The sequence below is a fragment of the Archocentrus centrarchus genome, chromosome 23 (assembly GCF_007364275.1).
Source record: "Archocentrus centrarchus isolate MPI-CPG fArcCen1 chromosome 23, fArcCen1, whole genome shotgun sequence".
NCBI classification, from domain to species: domain Eukaryota; kingdom Metazoa; phylum Chordata; class Actinopteri; order Cichliformes; family Cichlidae; genus Archocentrus; species Archocentrus centrarchus.
This window is the reverse complement of record NC_044368.1, coordinates 1,999,828-2,026,504: the sequence shown is the minus strand read 5'-3', so window position 1 is coordinate 2,026,504 and position 26,677 is coordinate 1,999,828. Positions and strand designations below refer to the sequence as shown.

Genomic DNA, 26,677 nt, shown 5'->3' with positions numbered 1-26,677 from the left:
GACTGCTGGGGGGGGGGACTAATGTACAATAAAAAAATATTTGAGGAAAATATATAATAATATAGAAAATAAAAATAAATGGAATAAAAAAGGAAACTAATGTAAAATGAATTCAACACTGCAAATATATGGAAAATAACATTAAGAAAAATCCTGGAAATGAGAAAATCAGTCACTCAGCAACTGATAAAAGAAACAAAGATGTGGGAAAGACTAAATAAAAATTAATGCGGCTGCAGGAAAATAAAACCAAATATTGGAAAATGAAAAATTCCTTTCCTGCCTGAAGAGAAAAAGTGTTAAAAAATCAAGTAATAAGACACAATTAAAAAAATAAGCCAAAAAGATCTGTAATAAAAACCTTCAGTATTTAATAAATGAATAAAAAAATGAAAGCATAATTTGTCGTTATAGAGCGTTTCATTTCTGCTGCTTTGCTGTGCTGTGGACTCTCAGCCTGGAGCAGCTCCACTCAGCACATCTGAACTCACTCTCTTTTTCTTTCCTCAGGTTTTATACCGACTGAAGGAAAAGGTGCAGGTTTCGGATAGACAGCTGAAAGCCCCGCCCCCTGACCTCCACCTAACCCCGACAGTGCCTCCAGACCCTGCCCAGAGGTCAAAGGGCACCAAGGTCAACAACACGCACCCAAACAGTTTGTCTAAAAACAGCCAGGTATCTGAGGAATGCTGATTAATGAGCATGTGTTCTGCAGGTGGTCACGTCAGGAAGCATGGTCCAAGCTGAGCTTCCGCCTGCTGTAGCCACACCCATTCCCAAGCAGCAGCCAATCGCAGCCTGCTACCACCTCGCTCCTCCTGTCGTCCCGCTGCCAAGGTTATTTAATTTATCTGCTCTGTTTCCCATGATGCTTTGGACATTTTTCTTTTATAAAGCAATAATCTGACCTTTTAGCTCCTTACATTGTGAGTCCAGACTTTTCCACTGTGTCACGTGGTCTTCATCAGCAGAGGCTCAGAACTGAAATGATCCAAATCTCGAAGGTGTTGTGACGTGGCTGAAAGCTCCAGAGCGAGCTGCTGTGATAAATGTGACCCTGCTGGTTTTTCATCAGTGTAGGCTCACTGTGCTCTATTTTCTCCTCGTAGCCCCGCCCCCGCACCTGTACCCATCATCTGCAGCACCAATCACACACCCCCACCCAGCGCCGCCCCAGTTACAGCCAGTAACGAGCTAAAGCCCTGCCCCTCCCCCTTCAGGATGAAACCAGCTGCAGGTCTGCAAGAAAGGTGAGAATTTATTCTTACGAAGGAAATGAAGTGTTTCTAATCGATGTGAACATCTGCTCCGACATGATGATTTCCCCCTCGTTAAGAGGGGGCGGAGACCAAACTTACCAAAATCTACCAAACTACAGTTGGTCACATTAAGAGCGGCATCAAACTGAACGTCATATGTAAATCATAATGGTCTAAAGTGTAAAGTCAGTCTTGATATCTTTGGATTGATCTGCCAGGGCCTCCGCCCTTGGCCGCCACCCACCACACTTCACCCGACCCTTATGGCGCCTCCTGCAGGTGGTGGTTTCCATCTTAAAGAAGGGGGACCGGAGGATCACACTCCTCGGCCTTCCTGGTAAGGTTTATGATGGGTGCTGGAAAGGAGGGTCCCTCCGTTAGTCGAACCTTGGATCCAAGAGGAACAATGCGGTTTTGACCCTGGTCGCAGAATGCTGGGGTTTCTGGCCTATAACAAGGGTCCATTCAGTCCCTGTACGAGTGCAGCGAGGCGGTAAAGTCTGACATGAAATCTGTCTGCGTGAATTTAACACCACAGCTAAAGAGCAGCTTACGCTGTCAGAAGACAGCACAGGAGAAAACTGCACAGATGCTGGCATTTGATTTCAGGAAGCAGCCAGTGCCCAGAATTTTCTGCAGTTTTCTTTTTGCACACCTTATGTTTAGATTTCCAACATCAGAGTTCCTCGTTTTGTAACAGTTTTGTTCGTGTTTCCAGCTTTTAGTTTTCTAGTAACAATGAGAGTAAATGTTTGTCCTGACTTCATGTAGCCAGAAGGCCGAACCTTCCACCTTGTGTAAGCACATCTGTTTAAAGGTTCCTCGTGAGCACGTACACAGACCAACACCTGCCTGCTCCAACAATCACAGGTTAGAGGTTACTGTACTCTAAACACACACACACACACACACACACACACACACACACACACACACACACACACACACACACACACACACACACACACACACACACACACACACAGCATGTTCTTGCCTTCACAAACATGCCGAGCATTCATTCAGTCCTGCAACAACAGCAGTAATGATGAAGTTCATTTTCATCTCATTTTAAGTACGATTTGACAAAACAAGTATTTAAGGTACATTTTATTTTTTTTTAATTTATTCGTTTTATAAATGATTTGGATGATTTTATTATAGATTAGAATAAACTGGTAGCACAACAAATAACACATCTAAATTATTTAATTATTACAGAATAACATTATGAAAAAATGAATTTTGGATAATGTGGTATTAGTTGTGTTACAAAGCTTTGGAGGAAGCTCATTTCTGCTGCTTGTATTCACAATCTTACTCTTTTGGTCACTACTATCCAACAACTCGTCCCTGAGCCAGAGTGGGCCCTCCATCCTTTCCCGGCTGAGGACCATGGCCTCAGACTTAGAGATGCTAGTTCTCATGCCAGCCGCTCACACTCGACTGTGAACTGTTCCACTGTGAGCTGAGGCCACCACCTGATGAAGCCAACAGGACCGAATCATCCACAAAGAGCAGAGACGAGATTCTGAGTCCACCAAGGTGGACGCCTTCTGCCACTTGGCTGTGCCTAGAGATTCTGTCCATAAAAATTAAGAACAGAATTGGTGACAAAGGGCAGCCCTGGCAAAGTCCAACACCTACAGGAAACGAGTCTGCAACCAGGATGAAAACTGCATTGTTCCTCTTGAATCTGAGGTTCAGCTAACAGACGGACCCTCCTTTCCAGCACCCTGGCATAGACCTTCCTGAGCAGGCTGAGGACTGTGATAGAGCACACCCTCTGGTCCCCTTCTTGAAGATGGGGACCACCACCCCAATCTGCCAATCCAGTGGCACCGCCCCAGTTCTCCATGCGACGTTGCAAAGGCGTGTCAACCAAGACAGCCCTACAACATGTAACGTCTGGGTTGTGTTCGGTGGTGAAGAGGAGGCAGCGGGCGTGCTTATCTGGCAGCAAAAAAACGCACAATCACACTGGCATTGGGAATTTCAGTGTTGCCCTTTTAATAAACGTAATCTTCACAACCTTATGAAGCCGGGCTGAACGGCTGCTACATAAACACACATGAAAACGAGCAGTGTTCATACAACCTATGACGGTACAAAAAATAAAGGAAAGGAAAGGGTCCGCCTCAAGCCAAAATGTCCGTCTGCAAAACACATCTCCCGCGCTCTCTACTGAGGAGCGGTGGGCGCACACTGGTGACATCATCAACACAAAAAGACCAGACTGTTGTAAAGAGACATCACAATTACAACTGTTACAAACATCCAGAGCCCTCAGGAACTCAGGGTGAATCTCATCCAGCCCCAGGGTTGTGCCACCAAGGAGTTATCCAACTACCTCAGCAACCTCACCCCTAGTGGATGGGCAAGTCACCGGCCTCATCCCCAGACTCTGCTTCCTCTGCAGAAGATGTCATAAGGACATCCTCAAAGGATCTCTTCCACCTCCCGATTATATCCTCAGTTGAAGTCAGCAGCCTCAACCATGGAGGTACAGAACATGGTCCATTCAAACTCAATGTCCTCAACCTCCCTTGGAATGCTGTTTGAAGTTCTACTGGATTTGGGAGTTGATGATCTCGTGGACCGGGGCCTCTGCCAGATGTTCCCAGCGCACCCTAATCATGCATTTAGGTGGGCGGGGTCTGTTCAGCATCCTCCCCCGCCACCTGATCCAACTCACCGCCAGGTGGTGATCAGTTGACAGCTCAGCCCCTCGCTTCACCCGAGTGTCCAGAACATACGGCTGCAGATCTGATGATGCAGAAGTCCAATAACAGAACACCACTCGGGTTCAAGTTAGGCAGACTATTCCTCTCAATGACACACCTCCAGGTCTCACTGTTGTTGCCCACGTGAGCCTTGAAGTCTCCCAGAAGAACAGCAGTCACCAGATAGAGCACCCTTGAGCGCCCCACCCAGCGACTTCAAGAAAGTGGTGTATTCTGAACTGTCATTCGGTGCATAAGTGAAAACAATAGTCAGAACCTGTTCCCTGGACCAAAGGCACAGGGAAGTGACCCTCTCATCCACGGGCTAAGGCCCGGCCACCAGGCACTCTCCCTTGAGCACCCTCCCCGGGCCTGGCTCCAGGGTGGGGCCCTGGTAACCCTATCATGGGCAGGGTAAACAGCCCCTTGATCTTTCTGTCATAAGGGTCATCTGAAGCGCTCCTTGTCTGGCCCATCACTCGGGACCAATTTGCCTTGGGACACCCTACCAGGGGGCAAAAGGCCCCGGACAACATAGGCCCAGAGATCACAGGGAGACACTCCCCTCCTCCACGATCAGGTCGTGTTTTGCAGAGGTACAGTTGTTATGTACGGGGGTCATTCCGTCTCAGATCACCGAAAAAAATTTTGATTTTTAAATCTCACCCCCTCAGATTTTGGGGGAAATTAGCTATAGAGACCAGAACAGTTTTGTGTAGCAGGCTGTAAACATGTTTATTTCTGTTCTAAGATTGGACATCTTAATATGGGAGTCTGTGGGGACTGACTCACTCGTGGACGCAGCCCTCAGTGGACATTTGAGGAACTGCAGGTTTTGGTATTTAAGGTTTTTGACTGGTGAAAAATGAAGCTAATTAACAGTCTTATTAGTGATCCTTACCATTAATTCTCCGCTAGAGGAATGAATGCTGTTCTTCTTGCCTCATTTGGGATTTTTGTTGGTGGTGGAGGATCTTGTCCAAAATCACCCATAGATTTTGAATTGGATTAAGATTTGTTGACTTTGTATGGCTCATATATGACCTTTAATCTTCAGCCTCCTAAAACCACTCAGTGAGCCCTTGTGCCCTTTGGAGGGAGGCATCATCCTGGAAGAGACCACTCCCATCAGGAAAGACATGTTACAGGATGAAGGTGATTTGCAACAACCTTTCATTCTAAGGGTACAAGTGGCCTCCGCTCTGCTGTGGAGGGCACAGCATAGGGGTCAAGGGTTCAGCGGTTCCCTTTTAATTTATCACCTGCCTGTTTATCAGTATTAAGGCTTCCATTTAGACAGTCACGTAGGTTTCCTCCATAATCAGGCTACAGAGTTCATATTTATCAGAGAGGACTCAGCAGGTCCTTAGGCTGGTGTTTATATGAAGGGAGGTGTTTCATTGGACAGACTTGCTTAGAGCTGTTGCATGTTGTGTTATTAGTTCAGGTTTCTGCAGCAGTAAACTGATTCTCTCTTTCCTGCAGAAAGAGTCGCAGCATTTTACTGATTTTGGTTGTGTACTTTAATTTAAGCATGCTCATTTCAGCTCCACATTTTATTCTTGTGAAGTTTAAATAAACAGTCCCTCTTTATCCTACGCCGGGCCTCGGTGCAGCCACCCTCCCTGACAGGAGCTGTCTGAGAGTCTGATGGAGATAAGAAGCTAGTTCCTGATTACAGCCGACATTTTTAACTCAAACTCTGATGTTTTTCTTTCCTGAACTTAACCAAGTAATTTTCAACTTAAAAAAAAAAAGCAGATTCTTGTAATGACACCTCCAAACTTCATAATGCAGGCGTCTCTCCCAGCAGCTGATATCACCGCAGCCGGGCAGCATTAAATTATACCCTGGGATGATTTTACTGGTAGCTTCTGTACTGGTGTCAGTTCATACACATACGGTATAACGGCTGCATGACCGCAGACACCTGTTTCTTGGATGGGTGTTCTGGAACATACTTTTCGTTGTATACTTGTGTACAATGATAATAAAGTTGAATCTATTCTGGTATAATGGCAGCCATGTGAAGCTGTGGTAGCTGCAGGTTTTATTTTTTTAATTCAACGTCCTTCAGCTTCACTTTGGAAATAGATGTTCAGAGTTTCCCATGTCTGCTGGGTTCATGCTCTAGTTGTCCAACATGATAAAGGTCGTGTGCAGAGGGAATGAACTCTGAAATACTTTAGGATTTGTGATTTTTATTACTATTATAATTACTTAATGTGGCTCAAATTGCTGCAGCATCATCAGAAACTGTTCAGCTGGAAGGTGGGCTCCTCTAATCCAGATTCCTCGGCCTGTGTCTGATATGAAATCCCTGAAACGAACCAAAGTAATCATCATCGAGGCAAAGCTGGGGAATATCTGATTACTCATAAACTGAAAGCAGTGGGACCGTGAATCTGTAGCATGCTCACCAACTCTGCTGCATGATGAGTACATTTATCTTAACAGACTCTGAATAAACCCTCTCCATATTTTGTTTGCGTTTTTCTTAAGCATCCATCTACCAAAGCTAACGATTCCTGCATTCATTTTAAACATACCTTCATAAAGCATGTTTAACACCTTAACTAATAACTTTATGGGAACCTTATACCTTTTAAAAGAATAAAAGCTTGACAAACATTGGTTTTGTTTCATGTTTTTGCAGACTAAGATATTTTTCATCACATTGTTTCAGTAAAGGGTCCCCCTTCAGCAAGTCATTTTTACATGAGCCACATTGAGTTGTGATAAACTTGGATTTGGTTTGTAAATTAGTTTGACCTCATTTTTCACAGTCAGACATGTTGAGAGTCCCAAGTTATATTTTCATAGAGTTGTTGCCTCTGAGCTCTTTCAGACTTGGCTGAGGCTCATTTCCCCCTTAAGTGGTTTCATAACTGAAAAGAAAACATTTGTATCTGCGCCTCAGCTCCATGTCGAGCACTTTAGCCGTTATCTGCTGCTCGTAAGTCTTCCTGTAAATCACATTCAGAACTCGGAGGCCATTTTGTTCTGGTTACATCAGAGCGAGGTAATTACACGCACAGAGTTCCTTAAGGTAAGAAAAGGAAGGAAGATTTCAGGCTCGGAGTGAGAACAGGATGTTTTTCTCGGTGTATGTGTCTCTTTTGTGTGTGTGTGTTGTCCACTCTGGATGGCAGCCAATCGGCAATCAGACAAATTGGAAGTAGCAGCATCCTGGAGCGGAAACTGGCCGACACGTAGCCAGACAAAGAGAGTCCGCCCACATGAAGCCCATTAAAGCCCACCTTGTCTTGTCTGCCTCTCGGCCTTTTGTTCTGATGCCTTTGTGACACAAAAACCTGAGTTCAACCTGAAGTTTGTTGGTTATTAATCTGCTGCCAATAAAGAATTTCCTCTGTTTTATTAAAAAAAATATTATATTGATGTCTTTGTTATTTAGGCAAATGTGTCCGCCATGGACAGGATGGCAGCGTTACATGTTTGAGTGTGTGCTACAACTAAAGCACACACAGTATGTAACTAGTAATAAAAAAGCACAAACTCTGTTACAGAGGCCTTCCTGCTGCCTGCTCAACATTCAGAGTAACACGCGAGTCTCTCCAGTCGCTTGTCTTTGTAATCGTACTCCGAGCTCTCGTCTGGATGTTCATCTAAACTCTCCGGATGCTTCTGTTCATCTGGACGCCACATTTTCAGTGGGGGGGGCTATATCAGTCTCAGCTGGCTACAGATTTCCCCAACCTTACAAACACTACATCACCAAACATCTGAAGCTACAATGAGCCTCGAGCTCCACTTCATGATCATTAAAATGCAAATGTCACAGTCATTCAGCCACAGCACTGTAAGATGGTGGAAGACTCTAAGGCCCCCTCCTTGGTCCAGAGACGTGCACATCCTCATCACTGTAGGTGTGAGTGGACTGTGGAGTCCTGGTCTGATGGAGAATTCACAGCACGTAACTGCATGCAAGCAAGCTAACGTCTGCTGGCTAGGGTTAGGGTTAGGGTTCAGGGTTCAGGGTTAGCTATTAATTAAATTGAATCATTATTTTTTTTCCCATACATGGATAAATCTAGATTGTTTGGAGTCATGTAATTTAATCCACTGTATGCAGATATTTAAGCTCCACTGACAAGAAAACAAAATATTTTAATTAGTATTTCAGGTTTGAAACGATATAAAAGGAGTGAGTTTGAGTTTCAGAGTGAAGCAAACAGGACTGCAGTGGGAGCAGTTTTCCATGTTGGTTATTGAGCTGCTAGTTGCAAAGTTTCTGTGCTTTGAGTCATTAAGGAAATAACCACACAGATGACCTCTCTACAGTGTTGGCTGGTTTGTCAGCAGCCTCCATTTTTCCAGCTGCCAAAAAATGGTTCATTCTGGAAGTGTGTTTGTTGAATTTGTGAAATCACTAATGTTGTAAAATAAATAAATGTTTTCATTAAATGTTTTGTTTACTGGGGTTACATATACTGAAGGAAAAGGCTTTTTTTAATCAAATGATCAGAAATGGCAGTAAAATAAGGAAACCCAGTCACTGGCAGCAGACCAAAGGCCCACACTGACCCAGGATCAGGCCAACCTGAAACTACAGCCCTGCTATAAAACCTGCTGGTTAGATTCGTTTTTAGGAAATTTAAACTACAGCAGAACATGTTGCTATAAATCTCAACCCACAAACCAGCGAAGTACAATAAAAATGGAGGAAGGAAGGGAACTCGTTCGCTTGTTCAGCCTTTCCAGTTTTAGTGAAAGCTGCCTTTGTCTCCTCCCTCCCATCCTTCCTCTGCAGACGGGGCTCTAACGTCTCTCTGGTGTTGGACATGTCTGCTCTCGGCACTGTGGAGCCCCTTAATGTCGCTGTGGTAACCCCCAGAGAGGCGGCGGCTCGGGAGTACCTGCTGTCGGCCGGCCGGCCGCTCACTCGACAGCAGCTGCGCGACATCATCAACAACACGCACAAGCTGCACGCCGAGTTCGCCGTGAGTAAGAATGTCAAAGCTTTCTCACCAAGCACTACATTTGTTGGCATGAAATGTTAAAGGGCTGAATTACATTTTCATGCCTCTGCTCTCAGACCTGGTGATGCAGTCTTTCATAATGCGCTCAGGTTAATAACTGGGATGGCCTCAGAGGCTCCTGTAACCGGCACACTGTAGACCAGGGGTCTCAAACTCCAGGCCTCGAGGGCCGGTGTCCTGCAGGTTTTAGATGCGTCTCTGCTTCAACACACCTGAGTCTAATATAGAAGTCATTAGCAGGACTCTGGAGAACTTGACTGCATACTGAGGAGGTAATTCAGCCATTTGATTCAGGTGTGTTGGATCAGGGACACATCTAAAAGCTGCAGGACACCGGCCCTCGAGGCCTGGAGTTTGAGACCCCTGCTGTAGACTATTAGATCCTTCTGCAGGTGAAACAATACTGATGCAAAGTATTTTGTGTTTTAACCTGGGTATGAAATGTGCCATAAAACCGAATCCTGTCTTCCCCTAAATTTCAGGAAATCCCAATGAATTTCATTGATCCCAAGGAGCTGGATATTCCAAATCACGGGACCAAGAACAGATATAAGACCATATTGCCCAGTGAGTACTTTCAGAGTTGCTATGGAGCAGAAACACTTCCAAAACAATCCTCGTCTCTGATTTCCTGTTGAACCAGGAAGTTGTTTTATTATGTAGGAGGGGCTTAGTGTCAAAGGCCAACAACTGCGAGGACAGCTATTATCGCACCTCCCTCTTCCCCACGAACAGACAGAACAATACATTTTCCTCTGAGCACAGTTTGTTCTCACAGGCACTTATCCTGATGAAGACATTATGTAACATGCACACAATGATAGTTGTTGGTTTATGCAGCCGTGCTTTGGGAGGAGGGCGGGGTTATCAATACAGCACTGTTCCTTCCTTCCGACCAATCAAGAGAAAGGAATGCACACCTAAAGATGCTGTCAATCAAAGCCTTTCCTCTGTTCCAGATTCGGTGTTGTCTTTAACTGTGTTACACAGGACTGAGGCGAGTCTGAGTGAGTGTGTACGAGGGCCTGAGTTCGACTTCAAGCATGTTTGAACAAAGCATAAAACAGACACCAGCTCTACCAACTCTAGATCTTGTAGGTAGATCTAACCACTGTGATCATGTATGGATTTTATTTTGTTTTTTAGGATTATATTGAAGCCTCAGGTTTGGCATTTTATTTTTGTGGTCATCTTTTTTCAAGGAGTGGCTGGCCTCTGCCTTAGAGAGAGGGTGAGGAGTGCAGGCATTCGGAAGGAGCTCAGAGTAGAGCTGCTGCTCCTCCACATCGAAAGGAGGCGGTTGAGGTGGTTCAGGCATCTGATTAGGATGCCTCCTGGACGCCTCTTGGGTGAGGTGTTACGCACATGTCCTACCAGGAGGAGGCCCTGGGGTAGAGCCAGGACATGCTGGAGAGATTATATCTCTCAGCTGGCCTGGGAACGCCTCAGTGTCCCCTGGATGAGCTGGAGGAGGTGGCTAGGGAGAAGGAGGTCTGGGTTTCTCTGCTTAGGCTGCTGACCCACGACCCCGCCCTGCATAAGTGGAAGAAAACGGATGGATGGTTTTCCAGCTAAAGTTAACAAGATGTTTCCATATTCTTTGATGTTACGTGGGAGTGCTACTATTGACTAGAAAACAGGCTTAAAATAAAATATACTTAACTGAGCTTGGCTCTTGAGCCAGTCTCAAGGGGCCATTATACTATAGACTCTAAAAGGTTACAAAACGAGTCATGTCAGTCCAAAATAGTCTGAAAAAGAAGTCGATAAAGAATCTAAAGGGTTAAAAAAATGATACGTAGGAGCATAATTTAGGCTCAAAACTAAGTTGTGTTGAACAGAAAATGCTCCGGAGCCTCTAACTTTATAAATGTAACTTACACTCCTTAAGTTTCTAACTTGTATCCTTCCTTCTGTCCTCATCTCCTCTCCTTGGTATGTTTCCTAGACCCTCATTCCAGAGTGATCTTAAAGTCAAAGAGCTCCAACGACCTGCTGAGCACCTACATCAATGCTAACTACATACGGGTGGGTAATGGCAGTCACCAGACAAACTGTGTTTTTTCACCTGGTTTGTGTTGTATGTCTTGGTTTTGTAATAGCTGTCTCTGCAGGTCTGTTTATTATGTAAGACGCTGTGGCACTCAGACCTTTACTCCCGTTAATGATGACATTTGTTTTGTTAAATCTTCTCTAAACCTGAAAAAAGGCTGTCAGTATCACTCATCTGGAATGTAAACAGGCTTTTCTGTCTTATTCTGGCTTCCTCCTCGACCTGCACAGTGAAAGTATTTGCCTGTAGAAGTCTGTAATGTCGCTCTCAGACTCCCAAACAATGGACGGTCTTCCTGTGAGGAAATGCCACTGAAACAGTTTAGACCAGTGAGACAGCCGAGGCTGTTTCATTTCTTTGTTCTCCTGTACCCCACAGTAGTACCCACACTGTGAAAATTTGTCCAGAATAAGTACATGAAAATGACAGCGTGATAAATATGAAAAATGGTGCCTTTTTTTGGACAGATCTGATCTACGATCCAGCTTTGAAGGCTGTATCAGCAGGAGAGCACTGAACCCCTGTTAAACATGTTCACATACAGCTATAAATCATTTAGCCTGCTGTGATTGGTGAATATGAGCGAATGAATCAGCTGAACAACTGATTCAAAATTAATGACATCTGTCAGGTTCTTTATTTAAAACTTTCTACTATTACTTTCATGCTGTTTTTATTTGTGTCAAAATGCTACAAATGTAGATTAATAGACTGATTATTAAGGTTTTAAGAGTGCATTCCAACATTTAATGGGTTCTTTCCAGTTTCATAAAATCCAGCCTGCCACAGTTTGTCTGCTGTTTTGTGTAAAATGCTGCTGACAGACTGTCTCACCTCGAGAAGTCTTCCAGGGCTCCAGTCGACAGTGTTGGTACCAACCTGCTGACCCTGTTGTGTGATTGGCTCCTTTTGCAGGGTTACTTAGGGGATGACAAGTCATACATTGCCACTCAGGGTCCCATGGTGAACACGGTGAATGACTTCTGGCAGATGGCCTGGCAAGAGGAGTCGCCAGTTATCGTCATGATAACCAAACTGAAGGAGAAGAACGAGGTAAGAGTGCTGCGAGTTTAAAAAGCAGAGATATGGTTATGAAAGAAAGAGGGGGATCTCGATGCTAATGTAAGTCTTAGCATCAAGATATAGTGACGCTGGAACATCTGGGCTTAAGGAAGCATGCAAATGGAAAATAAAATTAAACCCAACCTTTGAGAGGTCCCTGGAATTCTCAAGGATGTCCCAGAGGTGTTTGATTGGATTTAGGTCAGGTGACGTATCTGCTCTTAGGGGGCTGAGGCCTCTGCAGCACACCAGTGGGGACAGTTCATCACCTTGGTCTATTCTGCACTTGATGGTGACTTGTGGCCTCCAGCGTTCCTTTCCACAGTCCCACTGAGTTTCTGATGAATGTTATTAATGCACTTTTAGGCTTGTATAGTGTAGAACAAAGCACCAGTGTGGTCTCCTTTGCCATATCCAGCAGTTGTTGGAATGATCCTGGCCTGTTGGGAAAGTTTCACATGTAGCCCAACCAAACCTCTTGTAATATAGAATAGAATAGAACTTTATTGTCATTATACATACAACGAAATTAATCATTATACAACAAATTATATAACGACATTCCATCATAATATAACGAAATTGGGTATATAATATATAATAATATAATGGTAACATAATGTCAGGCAACAAAAACCGCATGAACTGTAATTTTCAAAATAATATATGTAAGTGAAACAACTGATGGAGCGATCTGGAACGTGCAGGAGTGAAAAATATAATGCAGATGAACTGTAGTTAATGAGCAGATCCTGCAACAGTGTGATCCTTTGACTTTTCCACCCCATCTTTCCGTGTGCCTCTGTAGAAGTGTGTTCTGTACTGGCCAGAGAAGAGAGGGATCTACGGGAAGGTTGAAGTGTTGGTGAACAGCATCCGAGAGTGTGAACACTACACCACTCGCAGCCTCACACTCAAGGTACGCACTGCACAGAGGAGGACAGTCATTTAAAGTTAAGGCTCAGTATGAATACATCATGCATGTTTTCATGTGTGCAGTGTGGGAATCAAACCCGTACACTGCAGCATTACTGGTACACATCGTGGCCGGACCACAAAACCCCGGACTCAGCGCTGCCGCTGCTGCAGCTGATGGCCGATGTTGAGGCGGACAGACGGACTGCTGCCGCTGTGGGACCCATCATAGTCCACTGCAGGTACCGACGGACTCCACGACACTTCTGTCACTAATAAATAATTCTGAAATAACTCACCACTCGTTTGCTCGCAGCGCTGGGATTGGCCGGACAGGATGCTTCATCGCTACGACGTTAGGCTGCCGGCAGCTGCAGCTGGAGGGAGTGGTGGATGTCCTGAGCATCACCTGCCAGCTCCGAGCCGACAGGTAACGCACCTATACTGCTGCACTTACGCTGATGTGGTTTTTACAGGTTACCTGCAGGTCCTTAAAATCTTAAAAAAACAGGGATTTCACTTCCGTGGTTAAAACAATTTATTGGTGTTGAAAGGCCCAAATTTAAGTTCAAACAGCCTCCTGTAGAAAGCACCATCAGTGACTGGGAAACATGGTTGTAGCAGAAACACTGTAGATGTCTTTCTGTGGTAAGTTGGTTTCTCTTTGTGGTCATTATTGACATCCTTGCAGTTGTTTCAGACTATTTTTGTGGTAGTTTTTGACCTCTTTGTGGTCATTTTCATTTTAGTTCGCGATCATGTTAGGTCTCTTTATAGGTATTTTGTGTGTCAGTTTTTACCCGTTTTGGTCATTTTGGTTGTCTATTTGTTTCCATATGTTTCCATTTTAGGCCTCTTTGTGGTTATCTTTTGATTTCTTGGTCATTTTTTCCCTCGTTCTGGTTGTTTTATTTCCATTTGTGTACATGATCTGTTTCTGTCCAGCCGTTTTTGACCTCTGTGATAATTTTCTTTTAATTTATATACATTATACATATTGCCTACTGACTTTGTTTTATTGAGTTTATCAGTTGTTTTGGAAAATTTTAATATATCAGCACCCTGTTAAGTTATATAAGATGCATAAATCCTAAATTTGAGTATATCTGTACTTTTGAAACATGGTTTATTGGCAGCACTTGAAAGTTGTCCCTACTGTGTGCTGATTAGCATCACTCTCTCTCTTTCCTCATGCAGAGGAGGGATGATCCAAACAGTTGAGCAGTATGAGTTTGTCCATCATGCCTTGAGCCTATATGAGGCCCGCCTATCTGCAGAAACCGACCAGTGAGGATTTGCCACCTTACGAGGGTGCAGGTTTAACCTGGAAGTGTGCTAAATCAGCAAGTCCTCTGCAGGTATGAACTGAGGTTTGGCAATTCTGAGTCGAGGAAATTCTGGAGGAAGTCTTTGAATTTGATGGAAAACATGGACAATCAAACAGGACAGTTTTGGGAAGAATCTGCTAAAGGAAAAATGGAATGTATTCATCTTTGTTTTTTCTTTTTCATCGAACTCTGTGGACCCGTCCACGTCACTTCTCTTAACCAACTGACTGTTGGGGCGTGTTTTAACTAACCAGACTGTCTCATAACGTCGTTTAAAAACTGTTCGAGTTACTGAAATTGATGGTACATTGTTCAGTAACACTAATGTGTTTCTGTGTCTTATAGAATTTTAATTTTTTGGTAATGTGGTGTTTTTATAAAAAAAATGGCTACTGAAAAACGACTGTTAGCTGGCTGCACCATGGTTCAACTATTACAGCACTGTTGACCCAACACTTACAGCCCTGTTTGTGACCTCAGCATGCCACTTATTACTCTGTAATTCAGTCACCGCGTATTTCCTACTCTGTTAATTAGCACTGGGTTTTCTTTTCACAGTCTCAATGATGTCTCGACTGTTGCGCGTTAAACTTCTCAGAGATGCCAAAAAAAACACGTGAAATTGACATCAAATAGGGCTAATGCTAATTTCTGATACATCAACACCTGGCATTGTTAGATAGGTAAGCTAATGGATAGACAACTAACAAACTGATCAATAGTTGCCTATTATAAAAGCAACACTTCATTTTTATTTCTGCAATTTTCCCAGCTAGTGCTAAGGTCCCAAATGGTGCTACTTCAAGCCACATGCTAAAAGCTAGCAAACCATATTAATGCTAATTTCCTGCAAAGCTATAGTTCTTGTAGTAAAGCAAAACAATTAGTGGCAGATTCTAGTTCCAATAGTTTTATTGCTTTAATGTTAATAAATATATACTAACCAGTTAGCTCTAACTAGTGCATTATGCTAATGCAATATTTTTGTTAAAACAATTAAATCTAGCATTTTACTGCTAAGCCAAGCTTGTATAATACTGGCAACAATTATTTATGTACTATTCATCAAGTACAGCTCCAGAGAAGCTTTGGCAGCAATGCCAAGTCTTAGTAATGTGATAGCTGTAATTTTTCGATGCTGAAGAAATAATTATTTTTCTTAATCACCTAGCTAATACCCTTAGAAATACCAATGACTAATACAAAAAACAAATACATAGGGAAATGGAAAATGGTGACTCACAAGGTGTCTCACAAGTAGTGTGGTTAATTGTTAAATTCATACATTTAATCTACACTTAAACACAGGGTGTAATTAGTGAAGACCCCACTGAAGATTTTAGCAGAGACAGGGAAGCCCCCCCCACCCCACCCCACAGCAAATTGCACCCTGCTTAAAGGGGACCTATTATTGCTACTTCCAGCTCTGTATTTTAATTTTCGGACTAGGATAGCTTTGCATGATTCACAGTTAAAATGAATGAACACTATATTGCCAAAGTACTCACTCCCCATCCGAATCATTCAATTCAGGTGTTCCAGTCACTTCCACTTCCACAGGTGTATAAACCAAGCACCTAGGCATGCAGGCTGCTTCTACAAACATTAGTGAAAGAATGGGTCGCTCTCAGGAGCTCAGTGAACTCCAGCATGGTACCGTGATAGGATGATACCTGTGCAAAAGGTCCAGTCCTGAAATTTCCTCACTTGGGAACGACAGCAACTCAGCCATGAAGTGGTAGACCACGTAAAATCACAGAGTGGGGTCAGAGGATGCTGAGGGTCATAGTGCACAGAGGTCACCAACTTTCTGCAGAGTCAGTCACTACAGACCTCCAACCTTCATGTGACCTTCAGATCAGCTCAAGGACAGTGAGAGCTTCATGAATGGGTTTCCATGGCAGCTGCATCCAAGCCTTACATCACCAAGCTCAATGCAAAGCGTCGGATGCAGTGGTGTAAAGCACGCCGCCACTGGACTCTAGAGCAGTGGAGACGTGTTCTCTGGAGGGATGAATCACACTTCTCCATCTGCCAATCCGATGGAGGAGTCTGGGTTTGGTGGTTGCCAGGGGAACAGTACCTGTCTGACTGCATTGTGCCCAGTGTAAAGTTTGGTGGAGGGGGGGTTATGGTGTGGGGGTGTTTTTCAGGAGTTCAATCAATTTTATTTATATAGCGCCAAATCACAACAAGCAGTCCCCTCAAGGAGCTTTATATTGTAGGTAAAGACCCTACAATAATTACACAGAAAACCCAACAGTCAAAACGACCCCCTGTGAGCAGCACTTGGCGATGGCGGGAAGAAAAAAACTCCCTTTTTGGGACAATCTGATGCTCCCAACTGTGTGGGAACAGTTTGGGGATGGCCCCTTTCTGTTCCAACATGACTGCACACCAGTGCACAAAGCAGCTCCATAAAGACATGGATGAGCCAGTTTGGTGTGGAAGAACTTGACTGGCCTGCACAGAGTCCTGACCTCAGCCTGATAGAACACCTTTGGGATGGATTAGAGCGGAGACTGTGAGCCAGGCCTTCTCTCCAACATCAGCGTCTGACTTCACAGATGTGCTTCTGGAAGAATGGTCAGAAATTCCCATAAACACTCCTAAACCTGTGGAAAGACTTCCCAGAAGAGTTGAAGCTGTTATAGCTGCAAAGAGTGGGCCCACATCATATTAAACCCTCTGGATTAAGATTGGATGTTACTCAAATTCATATGTTTGTGAAGGCAGATGAGTGAATACTTTTGGCAGTATTTTGTATATGCCTGTAACAAAGGAGGTAGCAAAGCAGAGTAAGTCCTCTCTAAGCTCAATGTTGCCATTTTAGTTGAAGTATGACTTTCTAGAACAGGGTCAAAAAACACAAACCACTCCTGACACCACAAATACAACATTAGTGTTGCGTGGTCTCAGAGTTTACACTCCATATAGTTAGTCTTGTGGCTTCCCTGTTGTGTGATTTATTGCTTTATACCAAAAATGTGAAAAAATTAGTCAAAATGGTGCAGTCATCAGATCGATGTGCTGTTGTAAATTATGTTATCTAGTGAGTGTTATTTTGGTGTATCAAAGTAATAATAACTTTATTTTTATACAGTTTTTACATGTTTTCGATGTCTTTAGCAGCTATTAGCCATGTGTCGACTGTAGCTGTTTATGCTACACATCTCATTATCTCTAAATGTTCAGCTTGAATTAAAAATACGTTTTTGGTCTGCTGGAGACAGAAAATTCATGCTTGAAGAACAGGTGCACACAACCTCAAATCTTAGTTCTGTTTATCAATATTAATGGTGGAGCAGTAATTTCTAAATTTCCCAAAAAAATGACAACTAAAGAGAATAAATTACAAGTACTGGCTCTTTAGTTTGTCATTAAATCAGTTTTTTAAACAACCAATACAGTAACTACATATTCTGAACCAAAAGAAAATCCTGAGGTGTCGTTAAGTTCCTCGGTCAGAGGTTTCAACAGGAAGTAATGAAGAACATTGACATTATCGTGTAATCCTTTCTCTGTGTGAATGGGAAACTGTGTACAGTACATGTTAAAGTGCTATTAAACCTAACATGGGCAGTTACCTTTTCAAACCGCACATCACAAACAGAAACCTTGCTGCTATAACTGGGAGCACTGGGATCAGACCGTTAATGGACAGTAAACGAGAGGAACTTTGAAGACTTTTTCTATGTACCGATATATTTTTATTTACTTCTTTACTTATGATAAAATCATGGGACTTTCTTTGTCTGCACGTCCAACGTGCCTCCTGGGACCATCATCAGCCCACTATTCACTTCAGCAAATTCAGGAACTGGATGACGAATCCGGATTTTTCAGTGGTGATACAGTTTTCTCTGTTTGAACTGACTGAAGTGAAAGTGAGGTTAGCCCAGCCTCCATGCCCTCTACAGCAGCGGGTACAACAACACACACTGCCTCTGACGTAGTATTGTGTATGTACAGTAGGATGTGGTTCATGTCCTGTACTTGTATTGTTGTTGACTGTTGATGGAGCTTAAAGGGACCCTAAATGTTTAAAGAGTTATCAAACTTCATACTTAAGTTCATTTCATTTATGAAATTTGCAGCTTGGTGGTTACTGCTACTGAGCTTTAGCCTTTAAGAAGATGTTCAACTTTCAGTTGATTGGTAAGTGTTTCAAGCTTTAAGTGTAAATTTCTTTAGTCAGAGTGAAATTTGCCAATTAAAAAATCATACCATTCAGCATAGTTCTATATCGTTAGCCTAATAGCATAATTTCCTAAGTCATATTTTGGCCAAAATTGAGATATCTATCTAAATGAATCTACACTGTTAGCAGAGTAGGTATCTCAAAATATGCCAAAATATGACTTAGGCAATTATGCTATTAGGCTAATGATATAACGCATTAAAAAAGTCAAAGAAAAGTTTAAAGTCATCAACATGTTCTCACACTTTCCAGATAAGTAACAACAGAAATGATTAAACAAAATGAAAACTTCCAGTGACTGAAGTTGGCTTTTGCCGTCTTGTACAGTTTAGCATGCTGTTGCACTTTATGACATTTTAAACTTGAGATAAACCAACTTAGATAAATGTTGGGACCTGAAAAGCTGCGTTTCGCTCATGTACTGAATAACTGAGCTGAACTAAATTGAACCAGTTTAGCCAAAAAGTTTAAAATGTATAGAAATACCAAGTATAATGTTCCTAACCTGGCTAATTATCTGCACAGTCCTGTGATGTCAGAGGCTAACTTTAGCAACATTAGTCAGAATATGAACTCGTTTTAGCTCAAGTACAAATGTTGATTTCAGCTTGTGTAAAATCCATTTCAGCTCATTGAAAGTCTTTGTTCTTTCACTAACCTCAGTCAAAGCTGATATCATTGTTATGGGCTGATTTAGTGTATGTTATTAAAAATGTTACGTTTTTACTAACATTAGCTAAAATTGCTCATTAAGCTACTGAAAAGCTTCCAGCGCAGTGCTTCAAAGCTGTTTTAATTCAGTTTTCAGTTCAAACTGATTTAAGTGGCATTGACTTCTTTAAGTGAATAAATATATTAAAATACTGCTTTATTGAGTTTTGCCAATTCTGCTACAAGCCATTCACATGCATTAACTGCAAGATCAATTTTATTTGTAAAGTAAAAAATAAGAATATTAGGGTCCCTTTAAATGTTTTTGTGTGGGCATTACAGATCAGTCAGAGTACACTTGATGCTGATTAGTGTACGTACGGTCTAACTATTATACTTATGAAACATGGCTTTTTAATGTATTACTAACCAACTTGAATGTTGTAATAGTCCAGAACATTAGCCACTGAGTAGTGCTGTAACCTTGTTATCTACTCTATCTACATATATATCTATAATGTTACCTGTAACCTGAACATTAAAAACACTGGACATGAAAAACATGGATTCCTGCTTGCTTTTCTGTTTCCAGGTTTATATTTACAATCCATCTAAATCCAGAACTGAATGAAGCCAGAACCAAGATGGCAGCATATATGCTCAGAGATGACTTAAATTTATGTTGTGCCACAAAATATCCAAGATGTTTCAAGTGTATGTCGTACACTAGGAGAATAAATCACCGCAGCAAAGACTTCAACAGGTTTAGTTTACAGACGCGGGTTAACTTCAGCTGATGGAAGTTTTCTGTCAGTGCTGAAGGTTTAACAGCAGAGACAGTTGGATGCATAAATATTGGGACAGTGATGCAATTTTTTTTAAATTCATTCAGGATGTGACTGAAGTGCAGGACTGAACTAAATTATTGCATTAATTGCCATTTTTATGCATACTCCCCCCATTTTCAGACATTCTAAAGGAAACAGTTTTCAGTGCAAAGATTGTTTTCCTGAACATCTCAGTTAAGTGTTTTACAGCAAAAAACAGCTGTAGCTTTATATCCATATAGTCAGGAATAAACATAATTATTTATTTAGTTATTTTTGAACTCCTGTCTGGTGCATTTTCTTGAAAAAGACTTCAGCAACTTCACTGATTTCTTACACTTTGCAAAACTTTCTGCAGCAGGAAGACTGGAACCTTTGCTGTGTTCAAATGATCTCATTACATCTAAATTTCTAAACAAACAGTTTGGTACATGTATAATAATCAGTCTGGTACACCAAATGGAAATTTATATTATCAACCTAATATGATAATAATAATATTATATGGTAATTGTGAAAAAATCAGAAAGAACTTGAAGTAACAAATACTGTGAGTAAAAACATAAATGGAACAAAAGTATTTAGAAGTATCATTAATGTGATATGTATGGATCCTGGCAGAGTTGAGAACTAATTTATTAAGATTAAATTTGACACCAACATCGATATGCAGCAGTTACATGATTTTTTAAATGGAGACCTGAGAGCGAGGCGTCTCCCTGTGTAAAACTAAGCAGCATGTTTTTGTATGTGCAGATCTTTTTAAGGTATGTGAAGAAATGTGCTATTACAAAAGCATCTAAACGTCCCCGTTGAGCAGAGACTGCAGGGAAGCAGTGATGGCGTGAAAATGTGACCCGTTCACATTTAAAGAGCTTACAGAGCAAATACAGGCAGAACAGGCGGGAGCAGCTTTAAATCCACAGGAACGTGTTTGCGAGCGGGAACGTCTACCAGAGACCAGAAACCGAGGGTCTGATGATCAGTTATTCCAACGCGCGTGTTGGAAACTTTTGTTCCTAGAAACTATGTGTGTGTGTGTGTGTGTGTGTGTGTGTGTGTGTGTGTGTGTGTGAGAGAGAGAGAGAGATTGAGAGGAGGGGAGCAGGAAGGAAGGAAAGAGGTGTGGATGACTAAATGTGGCTCAAACCAACTGAAACAAAAGGAGTTTGGCCTTTAACTTGTAACGCTGCTTCATAGAGACATGACCTCTGACCTTTTCTGGCTCAGATGTGATCTTTAGAGGGTGTGAGTAGAGATCGACTGATCTGTCTTTGTATCGTGGATAATTACAGCGCTCACTTTTCTGTTTCTCGGTCAGTTGGAATCCAGTGTTTTGATTGGTTAGTTGGTGTGTTTCTGTGTCTGTGTTAAATACTGCAGGCTTCAGTCACACTGAGAGAGGTCGTGACCCCCTCAGGGTCCTCACGGGGGGAAAGTGTGTATTCACTCAGCTACTACTACTACTACTTTAGTACAATTAGTACTATTTAGTACTATTACTACTTTACTACAACTACTACCTTAGAAGAGAGACCCTTTGCTTTCAAATTAAAAGTTGCTCCTTTTCAGACGTGTTGGTTGCAGCAGTAAAGCATTATTTGTATATTTGTATGTATATTTTTCCCTATAATTACTGCCCGTCTCATTATAAAGACAGATTAAACTATGGGGACCGCACCCCCACCCCCCTGGGTGACACTGATGAGTTTCCAAGCCTGCCAGGAGCTTCAATCCAGCAGGTCCAGGGTCTGCCTCAGGGCTGCCTGCTGGTAGTAATGCATGGATCATTTTACCTAAGAGACATTGAATTTCATGTTTTTTGGATGTGGAGGAGCAGTGGTCTCTCCCACTCAGGAATGAGACCCACAGACACTTAAACTCGTCCACTTCAGGCAGCACCTCCTCATCAACCCTGAGTGGACAGTCCAACCGTGGCCTCAGACTTGGAGGTGCGACCTCTCATCGCTGCAGCTTTGCCCTCAGCTGCAAACTGCTGCAATGCAGCCACCCTCAAAAAGACCGCCTAACGGGAACCTTCTCACCCCGTGGATGTGATCACGAAAGGCTGTAAAACCAGTGCACATAATTGTGGACAAAGGGCAGCCCGGAGTCCAACACCTACCAACCAGGTTCTAGTCTCTACAGGGACTCCGGCTTTATGCACAGGTCCTCTGGTTTCCTGTACATCATTTTCTAATTGATTGAACTAAAAGAAATTAAAACATTCTTCAGTTTTTAACTGATGAAACGTCAGTAAGTTAAACTCTAATCTGATCATCAGCAGAAACCAGAGGAGGGCTGAATATAGAGCCACAGAAACTTTAAACCCCGCCGACGATCCAGTCTCAGCGGGATTTAATCAAACACATTTCTATTTTTAACTTCTACCTCTGCTGTTAGTGCATCAAGGTGTGCTGCTATTGAAGTTACAGGCCTATTTTTAGCCTCCATCCAGGCTGGGTTTGTAGCCGTGCCTTTGCAGTGACTCACAGATCTGTTGGCCTGATTGAGGAAGTCCGCCAGTGAGTCCCAACCTCAGTGCTACAGAGTGACAGACAGACAGGCAGGAAGAGAGACATACAGCTGGTAAGACAGGGAGCGCAGAGAGGGAAAAGGCGAGTTTTACTCTGAGAGGGTCGAGGAGAGGATGGACACGAGGCAGAGCAGAGACCACGGATAAATAAATCCACATTTTCTGGGAGAAATCAAGCTTTCGGTCAAATAAGGAATTAGTTTCTCTTTTTCTGTGATTAAAAAGGACATTTCATAATTTTTTTCCTTCAGTTTTTCATTGGGACTCGGATTCTTTGCTAAAGACAAAAGAGGCTGAAGACAAGGAAATAATCTACCATTGACCTGAAACAGTGAATCCAAACGAACGTGTCCCGCCGCAGACTCAGGATTATGGTGGTGCATGCTCCGTGTGGAGATCTGAAACACGAACAAAATGCTGAAATGTAAAGTTTGCAGTTATTTCTGCTGCCTGCGGTTCACCTCAGTGCTGCTGCTGCTGCTGCTGCAGGTCAGTCCGATGTTCATGATCTGTGTATGAAATCAACAAAGACGAATCAAATCTGACCACTTAGCATGCTGCTGTAGTTGTGGTCCATCTCAAATGCAACCCATTAAAAATATCTATATTTTTAGCAAGTTTAGTAATCAGATATTTCATAGTTTTATTTTTTTTAAAACAAGAAAAGAAAGAAAGCGTGCTGTGAGCTGCACTCGACCTCACCGCCACGATTCTGCTGTTTAAACTGTGCAGCTGATGCAGCGTGAACAAATATCATGTTTTCTTTCAGTTCTTGAATTTAAAACACAAACTGAAACATATTTAATAAAGCGTTCAGGTGTGACTGCAAACTGAAGCAATGAAACGCTCTGAGAGGAGGGAGGAAGTTTTCCTCTAAGATGCTGAATGTTTTTAAAATGGAAGAAGCATAAATTCACACACAGTCCTAAAAACATCATCAGTACACGGCTCGGTTTTATCGTTTGAACAGAACGTGAAGTTTTTTTTATTTTTATTGAAAAACCTGATATAAATAAAAGCTGCAGGTGCTGAGCTGAGAGCTCCCAAAAATGCAGGATCCTGACCAACAATGGATTTTAGAGAGAAGTCAGTTTTTTCATGATTTGTCTTCATAACAAACAAATCTTTGTGTTTCATCCATCAGGTCACATCTACAGTTTCTAAAAGTCTTTCACCTGTTTTTATCATCAATATGAAAAATATTTTATCAAGAAAACTGTCAAAATGTTTGAAACTTCATTTGAAATGATAAAAATATTTATTTCGAGGCTATGATAAAACCCAGACCGTAGACGGGTCATCAGAGACCTGATGGATGTTACCTGAGATAACGACCTCTGAACTTTGGGCTGGAAAAAAAGAAAAAGGTTTTTTTTTCATGTTGAACTTTAAGTGAGATGCTTCACTCTGAAGGTTTGGGAGATTCACGCACACTTTGTCATCATTAGGGAAACATGAAGTGAGGTGTTTGCTGCTGTGGCCGGTTTGCTTTGAGCTCCGTACCACACCAACATGCGCTGGAGCATCTCTGCAAAACAATCTTTCACACAAACTCGTTTCCTTTTGCAGCTTTTAGTTTATTTTAGCTTCTGAAAGAAGAAACCCTCAAATCCAGCAGTGACTGCGTCTGAATGATGACGCGTCCACATCAGGAGCTCGAGCCTGTTTCTGCAGATACATGTTTGTTAGAACCATCCATCCAAACCAGGCGCTTCATAACGGCCGTGTTTGAGGCGGCATCAGCAATTACAGAAAAGCAGAGAAGAAGAAAAAGTGCTTCTGATGAATGCATTTTCAGATTACAGTTCCAAATAATAAACATGCAATTAATGTTCAGAAGTTTAAAAAGTGTTGATCTTATTATATTGCTTCAATTTCACGTTTCTTTTTTCAGGTATAGAAATACTGAAAAGCAGCCACAAAGCTTTGTTTTCTAATCTACAGCCATCGTTTTCACATTTACACATTGATTTATTTATCTGTGTCACATTTAGCAGGTTTACACAGACAGCAGTGAAGCTTTGGCCCAAAAATGGTCCACATGTGCAGTTTTCTTCGGGCCGTATTTGTCTTTGGCAGCCTCGACTCAGCCAGAGGTTTAACTTAAACGGGCCACATGTGAGCCATGCTGTCACTTCTGGGCTACATCTGGCCCACAAAACATCTGTCAGTGCTTCACTTAGTCAAAAGTAGCCCAGACTGGGACCAGATGTGTCAGTCGTCCAGGTGGGATGGACGGGTTTGAGTCTGAGCTCTCAGTAAACCGTGGTTCAGCTGACATTAGTGTTTGGGGGAGTCCAGGTATTAGTGCTTACCCGCTGATCTGTGCTAATCATTGTCTGGACTTTCCTCCACACTTTGAGCTGCTTGGATATGCTTTCGAAGGTTTATTTAACTATACCCTCCCTCTGCTGTGAGGAGTAAGCCACACTCATATTTATACGGTTCCATTTTCCTCGGTCTCGTTTCCCGCTCTTCCTGACTGTCGCCTCTCTGCGGCATTGTTGTCTCTGAACTCCCTGAACTTCATTATCAGTGACAAATTGTTTTATTTCTCTTGTGCTGGCCAAAATTTGAGGACAAAAAGCACCAAAGCAACTATCTCCAAGTTTATTATCGTACTACAGAGGAGGTCAATGCAACAGTCAAACCCAAAATATGGTAAAAACACAAACATGCAGTTGCAGCTCTTTAAATAGCACCGCTGATTTACTGCCACAGCAGTTTGTCGGATGCTTCAGAAACTCTGCAGCTCTCAAAGCCCAAAAGGGCTAAAAAAAAAAAAATCTGTTCACCTTTATATTTTGCAGCAAACAGCTGCTGATTGGTTAGTCTGGTTTTCTGGATTGAACCTTCTCACAGTGACCAAAATAGATTTGACTCTTTTTGTGCTCCTTTTGGGCGACTTTGTGTGTCTCGCTCTCATTCTCAGTAATTGTTTTTGATTTTTCAAAACTGCACTGCTGGCATGACTCAGTCATGCACAAGGTGTCCATTGGAGGTGGAGCTTGAGACAACGAGGTACTGCATTAGTGACTGGTGTTACTGTTAAAGCTGATCTTTCAGTGTGTCGTGTTAATGCTGTTAAACGTGTGTTTCAGTAAAGCAGCAGCATCTGGGGCTGTAAAATGAAGTCAAAAGCTGCAGTTCCTCCAGTCTTCACTTGAGGGTTTAACAGCAAATCAGTCTCAATAGAGACGGATTAAAATGTCCACCTTTACACAGAAATGAAACGTGCTAACAGCCTGTTTTGGTCTCTGGAGCTGATTTCAACTGTAAGGAGTGGAGGTGAGAGTAAGGGGTCATAACTCACCTGTTTAAACTGGATTAAGGCTTAAAGTTTGCATAATTAGGGGCGTGGCCTCTCTGACTGACAGGTGGATGGTGACACAGGCGGCTGTAGCTGCTAGCTGTCTGCTAGGCTTCACCTCAGCTAACTGGAGTCCCTGAATTGGACCTCTGGACCGTGTTGGTGGTGTTGGAGCCTTTTTTTAATGCAATGATCTGACCAATAATACGGCTGCTGTGGCTTCATTGGACTAACAGTCCAAGAAGGCGGAGCTCCAGTTTTGCTGAGTGAAATTCTAGGATTTTATTTGGATATTGCTGAGCATTAATTAGCAGGTATCTGAGTCTGTGTGATGTGCCCATACAGTCTATGGATGCAGCTGGCTAATATAGCTGGCATTAGCTCATAACTTCTTGCACCCTCTTATATGTCAAGTATGGTCACTTCTGGCTTAAAAGCTTAAAAATCCAGAGTCCAAAACCTAACTGGTGACATCAGTGTCTCTGTTATCTAACTGAGCCACGATCCTTTCCTGAATCCAGCCGAGCAGTTTTTAGTGTCTGAACCAAACCAGTGAGTTAAACCAGAAACAAGTAGGAAAAAAAAACAAAGTTCAAAACGAGGTTCAGAAAGGACTCCAGTTTCCAACACCCCTCTGATATCCCAGCACCAAGTCTGCAGGTCTGTAAACCTGGCTGTTACCTCGCAGCATTGCTGAGCTGGAGCATCAGGGCACCAACACCCTTGTACACAGCAGGGGTCACTGGTAGCATCTGAGAGAACAGCAGCAGCTCAGACCGCAGGACATAAGGGCATTGTTAACTGAGTCATGT

The 26,677-nt window shown here is 42.6% G+C and overlaps 2 protein-coding genes across 2 annotated transcripts in view; both read left to right on the top strand.

The window, feature by feature from the left end:
• LOC115773373 (receptor-type tyrosine-protein phosphatase R) overlaps positions 1-15,622 on the top strand; it is a 33,636-nt gene extending 18,014 nt beyond the window's left edge. Inside the window, exons 6-16 of the mRNA XM_030720079.1 lie at positions 511-633; positions 716-837; positions 1,110-1,250; positions 8,754-8,943; positions 9,465-9,549; positions 10,931-11,010; positions 11,951-12,088; positions 12,906-13,016; positions 13,097-13,254; positions 13,329-13,442; positions 14,210-15,622. Coding sequence (XP_030575939.1) covers positions 511-633; positions 716-837; positions 1,110-1,250; positions 8,754-8,943; positions 9,465-9,549; positions 10,931-11,010; positions 11,951-12,088; positions 12,906-13,016; positions 13,097-13,254; positions 13,329-13,442; positions 14,210-14,303 — 1,356 coding nt within the window. The 3' untranslated portion in view covers positions 14,304-15,622. The remainder of the gene's footprint in view (positions 1-510; positions 634-715; positions 838-1,109; positions 1,251-8,753; positions 8,944-9,464; positions 9,550-10,930; positions 11,011-11,950; positions 12,089-12,905; positions 13,017-13,096; positions 13,255-13,328; positions 13,443-14,209) is intronic.
• A 7,013-nt stretch (positions 15,623-22,635) lies between these two features.
• ptprb (protein tyrosine phosphatase receptor type b) overlaps positions 22,636-26,677 on the top strand; it is a 38,716-nt gene continuing 34,674 nt past the window's right edge. Inside the window, exon 1 of the mRNA XM_030720073.1 lies at positions 22,636-23,044. Within this exon, the coding sequence (XP_030575933.1) occupies positions 22,970-23,044 (75 nt within the window). The 5' untranslated portion in view covers positions 22,636-22,969. The remainder of the gene's footprint in view (positions 23,045-26,677) is intronic.